This window comes from Pinus tabuliformis, chromosome 2_2 (assembly GCF_031772625.1).
Source record: "Pinus tabuliformis cultivar Carrire ecotype Pingquan chromosome 2_2, CPIR1, whole genome shotgun sequence".
NCBI lineage: Eukaryota > Viridiplantae > Streptophyta > Pinopsida > Pinales > Pinaceae > Pinus > Pinus tabuliformis.
Genome location: NC_142300.1, coordinates 876743515 through 876752518, shown reverse-complemented (window position 1 = coordinate 876752518; position 9004 = coordinate 876743515). Strand labels below are relative to the sequence as shown.

General features: G+C 34.5%; 1 protein-coding gene across 1 annotated transcript; it reads right to left on the bottom strand.

The window, feature by feature from the left end:
• Window positions 1–7928: 7928 nt before the first annotated feature.
• Window positions 7929–8726, bottom strand: LOC149195792 (esculetin O-methyltransferase-like). The gene has a single exon (XM_089408025.1). It carries the CDS (start codon window positions 8724–8726, stop codon window positions 7929–7931), a length of 798 nt encoding a protein of 265 aa, XP_089264151.1.
• Window positions 8727–9004: the final 278 nt, after the last annotated feature.

Here is a 9004-nt window from a genome sequence, read left to right as displayed (position 1 = left end):
TATTAAGACGTTTTCTGGCTTTCTCGCCTTCTCTATAGCTTTACTTTAAACTCGACTTATAAACGAATCTCTACTCGTTTCTTTTCAGTGTAAATTAGTTTTTCTATGGTTAGTACTTTTCTAATAATGGTTCGGCAATAGAGCCCCTGCTGGCTAAGCACATGCTTAAGCTCAGCTATGGCGACACTTTCAGAGCCGGGACAAATTGTTAATATCTGTTGTGCGTGCATAATGTTAATGGTTCTTTTTTTGTTCCACGGTGACAGGGATGTATCCGTCTGTAAATGTCTTATTCCGCATGCATATGTACCCGTCTATAAATGTCTTATTCCGCATGCATATGTACCCGTCTGTAAATGTCTTATTCCGCTTGCATATATATTTCAGTCAAATGTCTCAGTTATATAATGGCGGAGGAATGTTGTCGCTCCAGAGCTTGTGTTTTATTCCGCCGACGATTTGTTCGGCCTGCACTTTTCTTTGGTAGAGGGTTTGGATAGTCCATTGTATTAATGCTATTATGATTCGGAATAGGAAGCTATTTATTCTGTATATGGCTAGATTTCTTTTTGTTTTTCGCTTGCATTTGATTACAGAGAAGGGTTTTACCGTTATCTTCTGTTTAATATTCTTGCTACCACCTGTGCTACAGAGTTTTTCAGTTCGATATGTTCTATGCTTGTATTCTTGACTGAAAGATACAGATTCTGTCTCTGCCGGTTGCACAGAAACTAGATTTTTTTTTAAGAAATGAATAGATTGCTTTTCCATTATTTTTATTCACTTACAAAAGACCATAAAAGGATTCCACAGTTAAAATGCTTAGTAAGCCATACCTATTTAGCAACAAACATGTTCGTAATTCTTGTCAACCTCCCGTCTGTAGGAAGATCCTTCTCGATCTTCCACCCCCAAGCACTTCTGCAGATTCTCTTGTCTGCAATCTCACTAGCTATGCTAGGTCTCGCTATATGATCCTAACCAAACGTAGCGGATTCAGGAAATCTCTTCCTTTCAACCATGCTATCTGGTCACTACCAGACATAGCATCTTCCCCATTCCTGCCATCTGATCCTAACCAGACTTGGCATTTTCCCCCTTTTTCCTCCTGGGGTCTCAACTGCCTCATGAAGGTAGTTAGGTTTTTTTATTTAACTACCTCAATAGTTATTAACCAGAATTAATCATATACTCAAATTAAATAGTGATGACACAATTAATTGTTATAATAGTTAACAACACTAACAAGAGAGTTTTTATACTTATCAAACATAGTTTTAGCTCATAGTTAAATTTACTATTTTACCAACATTAACACTTCACGAGGAGAATTACATGAAGAGTATGGTCATTGGTTTGTATGCATTAATTCAACTATGTAGAGGTCAGTTTCTCCTATACACATGTTTATTTTCTTGATGCCTTATCAGATGGAGTTGACCATTTACCATTGATGTAAAATGGGGAGTGATAGAGGATGATGGTCTAGAGATTGTATGTTTTTTCCAGTAATGCCAAAGGGGGAGATTGTTGGCATTATGGCATGAATGGTTTCATCTAGCTGATGTTACTATTGGCTTAATGGTGTCAGCTAGATTTCTTTCCATTAATGTCAACCCTATGATGATCTATTTGATGCATTAATGTCATTCTTGTAGTATGGTTGCAACTCATTGAGATGACATTAAGCTGATTGTGTTTCCATTGAAGTCAACCTTATGATGTCACAATCAATATCGTGAGATGATGGTATTAGTGTGGTTGATGGTTCCTCATGTCCTGGTGGTGTTTATGTTTTTGCTCATGAACTAGTGGAAAATGCCTACCTTCTACAGGAATCGAAGGATGAGTTGTAGCAGTGGTATGATGGCATGATGATGACTGTCTGGAGATGCTACAAAGCTATGCAAAGGTCTAGAGGAAATTTGATAAAAGTTGATAGGTGCAAGAGGTCCTACAGGTGCTAGAGATGTTGGACAATGGAAAATATTTAGAAGACATACATTAGTAGATGTAGGTCATCTTCTCTAGGACATTAGTTGTATGAGTTTCATGTTGTTTTATAGGGACTTATGATTAGTTTCGTGATGAGAAATTCCTTGTGGTAGATGAGCAAGTTGTCCTTATCATCTTCCTGAAGTTGGGCTGCCAAAGACATTAAGGTGGGAGATCTAATGAGGGGTAATGTAGGCTAGTAGTGAGCCACAAAATGTTACTAATGCTGGAAATGACTTGGAGAAGAGAGTTATAATTCATTTTAGCAAGGAACAAGGAGAGTTACTCCATTTTGAAGGGTTTTTCCTCAAGATTCCTCGTGCACATCAGATGTATTTTGACTTGAAAATTCATGGAAGCTTGTATACTAATTGAAAAAGGTCAGGAATGGTTTGAAAATGTATTACAATGATGTGAACACCTTAAGTGCACAAGTAGTGGTGATAATGGCTTGATTTCATCAAATTTGTGCACTCTTGATCCCAGGCCAAAAGTGGATTTCACTCCTAATGTTTTATATACTTAATGTTGGAGTTGAGTGATGGTTGGTTCAATGATAGTGTGAGTGAGAGAAAGCTACATAGAAGAGGTATGCTTTAGAACAAGTTTTGGGAGGGATTACTTTAGTGTATGAGTTCTAATGGAAGTGAATGGAGAAGATTGTTGAAGTAGAGACATCAGTTTCTAGAGAAGAGTTGATGGAGTTGTAGCAAAGATTGTTTTCAATATATGGAGAAAAGTTTTATAACGGAGATGAGACAGACTGTATAGTGTCTCATATTTATGTGATTGATCTATTTATTTTGTAGAGCTACTATAGTTTATGGATGATTTTTTTGTTGTTGCATATATATTGAGGGTTTGATGTTATGGTTGGGTGTGAGTTTTTATTTTGCTTTTGGTTTTTTATATTGTGTGGTTTTGATGGTTGTATTGTGGCGACTATTTTGCTTGAGTGGATATCATATGTTTGTGTTGTCTTTATTTGATTTATTGATGGTCTCTTAGTGGTAGAGATCATATTACAGAGTTGAGTCTCGTTGAGCAGAGTGTCTTCTATCAGGTGTGAAAGTATATTAAATGAGGTCCACATAGAGTAGAGGAGAAGTGAGTTCATGAAAGTGGAGTAGTGATTTCGTAGCATTGTCAAGAGGAGCCGTTTCTCCATCCAATCAGAGTTGGAGAGTCCAATTAGATTTGGGCGAGGATTGTTAATTGTGGTGGCTTTCAATGGATGGTAGTCTACAAATCTGTGTGAGAACATAGTCTTCTAAGTTTCTTAGTAGAATCAAGTCCCTTAGCCGATGGGTGTTGGAAAATAATATAGGAGGTCGAGTCTCTTGGCTGATGGGAGTCAGTTATCTATGTAAAATACCAATTTGTTCACATAATAGATATTTAGAGAAATGCAATAACAACAAGGGTGGTTTTTCTCCCAAAAGTGTTTCCACTAGAAATCTTGTGTCTCTTATTTGTTTGATGGTTTTGTCATGTATTGTTTCTCTTAATGATCATGTGATGATATAATGTGCTACTTATTAATATATGTGATTCAATTGTGAAGTTTAAATTGGTGAAATTTGTTAATAAGATACACTGTTGATTTACACTGCCTTAGTAGTGCTCAAGTTTACAACACAAATCTACATTCCAAATAGGATTTTTTATTTAGAACATATCAAGGAATGCTTATTTCTATATCACATAATTTTTCTTCCAAAAACTATGAGTTAATAGTTAACTTAAACGGCCTAGGTCTATTCTTTTATTAAAAAACTAAATTTGTCTTAGAGGTAATCAATAAAATAATGAGATCATTTTCTTTCAAAGTATAATTAGAGATTGAAATTATGTCCACTCTAATGTTATATCAGGGAAAATTGTTTCTCTCAATTCCTTCTCTTACATTCATCGTAGTGAACCTATAGTAGAAATCATGTCTATGAAGGATATATTGAAGGATGTACAATTTCTATTGTACATGTAGGGAACACAATCTAGTTCAATGAATGACACTATGGGGGAGTTAAAATTACCATATTGCTAATGACAAGGTAGCATAGAATGTTGACTCAAGACATAAGATGGGCATAAAACATGTATCAAGTGAAGTGGAAATAAAAATGGAATTAATATCCACATTGGTATTTGAAGCTCGATTAAAACCATATGAGATTATAAACCAAAAAATGGAAGAAGAATGACCGAGTGAGCTCAATGTTACCAATTTAGGATATATTGGTCCTAAAAAAGGAAAAATGGATAGCTCTTTACTCAGATTGTCAAGTTTACTTTAGAGTATATATAAAAAGTGTTAGGGACATTATCTCAAGAGAAATTGTGAGGAGAATTTGAAGATATCATACGAGAGTTCTAACATGAAAAATCATTTGAGATGACGGTAATGCTTACTTACTGTATAGTAATATTTCAATATTCAATTAAAAGGAAGAAATATTCATTAAAATTCTCTAAAATGTTACCAAGATCTCAATTGGACAATGGAGTTGATCTATTTTAAGAAATGTAAGAAGTGAAGAGTAGGTAAGGAATTTGAAACTATGCCATGGGTCACAATTACTATTGAATGACACCATGGTCTCAAGATTTTTAACATCTAATAACCATGAGAAGAAAAGAAATAATTTATTAGTTTTACATCTACATATCGCTAGAGATGGTGGTGTTGTGAGGGTACATATAACACTATTATTGTGCATGTAGATCTCATTTATGGGAATCATGCATATATTATTGTCTAGCATAGAAATACTGAGGAAATGGTCTTAAGAAAATGCACTATAAATGGTAATAAGATACAAATCTTGGCCAACATGTTAGACAGGGTACTAAAGCAAGGAAGAATATTTGATTTAGCTAGAACAACGATAATAAAAAATATTAGGAGGAAAGGTTATTGTTTTAGAAGATATATTCAATAAATCAAAAAATGTTAAGAGACACATAGAATCATTAGATTCAATATGAATCAAGGATAAAACCATTCTTTTTCTTAATATGGAGAGAGTGAATGTTGAAATGGAGTTGATACTTATAACCCTTCAAAAATGCATTTAAATGAATAAAGATTCAAGAGAATTTAAGAGTTATTCCTCCACTTGTAAGCTTGGGGCTTGCTCCACATGCACAAAAGAACTAATATGCATCATTTTAAAATAATGCGAAGACAATAGGTGAAGGATGCCCATCTCAGGGAAGCAAATAATTGATATATTATTTTTTGAATGTTTTAGTTATCATTAGAAATTTATGTCTATCTCAGCCTCCCATATACTTCCATTTGTAAATAAAACTTGATATTTCTTAAAGAATAATAGCTAGCAACATATCGTTATATTCATGATGCATTTATAATGCAATAACTCCCGAGGAAACACTTGTTCATATAACCTTACTAGCCTACTTTGGGAAGAAGTAATTAGTGTATAGAAAAGGATTTCATTTGTGTGAAAATAGATTTGATTGGAATGTGTAATAAAACTTGCATTAATACACTTGTTCATATAACCTTACTAGCCTACTTTGGAAAGAAGTAATTAGTGTAAAGAGAAGGATCTCATTTTGATGAAAATAGATTTGATTGGAATGTGTATTAAAATGTGCATTAATAGTTGAGTTATTGAAGTTTTTTAGGATCCTACTACTTCGTCAACTTGATAAGACTTTATTACTTGCAAAAAGTGATATTTATTATAAAATCAATTATCCTTAGAAACTTTAAACACCATTCCTCTTATATGAATGGACAATTATTCAAATTCATGTACATATTACTCTATACTTTTTATGTCATATTGTTAATAATTTTTTAATTCTATAATCTCTATTACTTTTATAATTTTTAATTCTATAATTTTTAGTATTTCTAATTCTTTGATCTCTAGTATATTATATCATTTAACTATGTTGATATGTTGATAATGTTTGGCATTTCATATTTATTTATTTTTTATTGAATATATTATACTATGAACATTTTGAATTGTTATTTCATTTTATTTTGCAACACAGTATATGGGTGTTGCCTAAAGAAAATTATAAAGATGGAAATTTATTTTGAATTTTATATACTTAGGGAAATTTTACAAGTCAATAACATGTAAACTATAAAATGTGTAGCAATATGTTGTAAAAATATTCAAATTTCTAATTATTTTATACAGTTTTTAAGATAAAATAATTTTTATGATATAAAAGTTGGAGAAATCATTTTTAGGAAAAATGAAAATCGATGATTTTTTTGGAAGAATCATCGCAACTAACATCATAGTATCCACTGCATATTTAGTAATAGGAATTGGGAGTCGTCTAATGAGGCAATTATCAAATCAATTTTATCCTCCTTTTTACAACATGGCAAGATCTCAGCCGGAAGTGGCTCCACTACATTTTTCTGGAGTTCAAGACGATGAGAAAATCCACCGGGAAAACATATATTAGCTTTTACAACTCCAGTTGTATGTGGAAAAGGGCAAAAGGGCGACATGAGGAACTTGCATCGTTCGACGGATAAAATCTCTGCACAATGACACTGACTGGAACTTTATGTTGCAAGGGAACATATATGTACTGTTTTTATTTAACTGCTATATTGTGGGGTAGATAATGATAAAGATTTGAGTGTGACATTTGGGGTAAGATTTGTCAACAGTCTCATGCATAGGTTGTCATGCATAGGTTGTCAGTAGTGGGTTTGTCTCGTATTATTTGTATTGGTGATATATTCAATAATAAGTTTTATTTGTGGCCAGTTGACCTCCCCAAATATTATCTTTTTTCTGTACACCTGCGCACTTTTAGGGGCAATTGCTATAATATTATCTTTTTTCTGTACACCTGCGCACTTTTATGGGCAATTGCTATTTTGACAGTTGGGTTCGCTGGGTGAAACCCACTAGACAGTGGTTCAAATCTCATTGAGTATAGTTTCTTGCTATGATCTACCGCTCAATGAGTAGATTCCCCTTAGTCTTGACTCTTGCCAAATCATAAGAATTTAGTATATTTGGCTTGCCGGTAGTTGGACTCACTCTTGGTGTTATAATGGCAGCTACTAAGGTTGATTATGGGCCTCCCTTAGATTAGCCTGGTAGGTTGTTGGACATACTCTTGGTGTTATAGTGTTAGCTATTAAGGTTGATCACAGATCTCTTTTAGATTATCCTTACAACTACCAATTCACCAAGTAGTTAAAAAAAAAATAAAGATTTGTTCTCACTCAAAAATATTTTAGGAAAATATTCATTAAAATTAAAGATACATGTCACCCAGAAAATGCAAAGTACTCTTAATCCAAAGAACTCCTTAGTTTACATATAATTTTTTTTTTTTCAAAATTATAATAATCATTAATGATGTGAGATACAAATTTTATAAGTTTATTTTTCAAAATTATAATAATCATTGCTGATGTGAGATATAGAGAGACAAATTGTGAACCAACCATTACGAAATCAATATGACAAGTTATAAAACCGGGAAGAAACATTTTATTTCGTAAAATATCTGATTATGAAAATATAATTTGACTTCCTTTAGAAAACAAAGTAAAGAAAATAGAAATTGATCTTATAGTCTCTAAATAAAACATAAGGTGACTTCCTATTGTAAACAACGATACTGCGATGGAAACTGGCTTTACATATAGCACTTGCACTAAAATATAATTTTCTCCTCCACTAAGCATTTGAGTGCTTCAATAATTTTAGCGAGACTTCCTTTCCTTCCCACTATCTTAGACAGAGAAAATCCAGCTGACTGTAAAATTCCATTCCATTGCTCCCGAGTTCCATTCCAATTTAGATCTAAATGTTTTCATTTGCCATATAAATCACAAAAATCCAAATCTACATCGCAATTAAACTCGCTAAAAAAAATATGAATGGGAATACCACGAAGAGTGACTAAAATAACTAAAAGGTAATACCAGGAAGAGTAGGTGCTGTTGCAATGACGTGAGGAAGATCAAAATTGATGGCGTAGATGTGAGGATACAGGGCGATAATTTGACTAATCACTTCTCCGTGCCCTCCGCCCAAGTCCACCAGCGTGTTGACGTCTTTGAAGCCATCATAAGTTAAGATCTCCCTCATGTCCACCTTTGTTAACGAGAGCATCGCTGCGTTGATGACGTTGTTGACCTCTGGGTTGGCTGCTGCATAAGACCAAAAATCCTTGCCATCGCCACAAGAATTCTTGAAATTATCGCCGACATGGAGCACTCGCTCATGAATGTGCTCCCAGGGTTGCCTCAGAAGAGCGTGGGTTGGCATCATAACCAGGGGAGCGAGGCTTAAGGGACTAATGTCCTCAGAGACGAAGTAGGTTTTGGTGAGATTGGTAAGCGTGTATTTCATGGTCATGGCTTCGGCTGCTCCGTTAATTTCCTGGGCATGTTTTGTTGGCTTGATCGCCTTCAAGATTCCCATGGCAGAAAGGCAAGCAAGAATGCGCGAGAGGGCGTCCATGTCGGGAGCTTCAGAAGGGAGTTGGGAGGCAATCTGTTGGACGGAGAGAGGGGAATCCGGGCCCGCTCTCCAAATGATATCGGGGATTTTAAGACGAAGAGCACATTTTAGAAGAAAGGGGTTCGCTATAGAAAACGCCATTCTCAGGGCCGAAGCCTGCAGGAAGGCTTCCTCGTTCATTTCTAGGATATCCATGGCAGAAGACTCTAGCAGCTTGACATCCTCGAGGGCTTCCATAGCCATACCTTTCATTTCCCTCGCCGAGAGCGCTGCAATTATCAAATAGGTGGGGTGTCAAATATATAATATTTCGGGGACACTCGTGCTTTGTTCTCCATCACATTTTCTATGGGTTTGACTTGGCAAGATGGATGGAATTATTGCCTTATCCATTACCTCTCGGTAAGAACGATGAAATGAATTTATACTGGAAAAACAATATATAAAAAAATAAAGTTCGTATATGAGATATTTTGCAAAAACATTAATTAATTTTATATGTACATACATATATTCTTGAA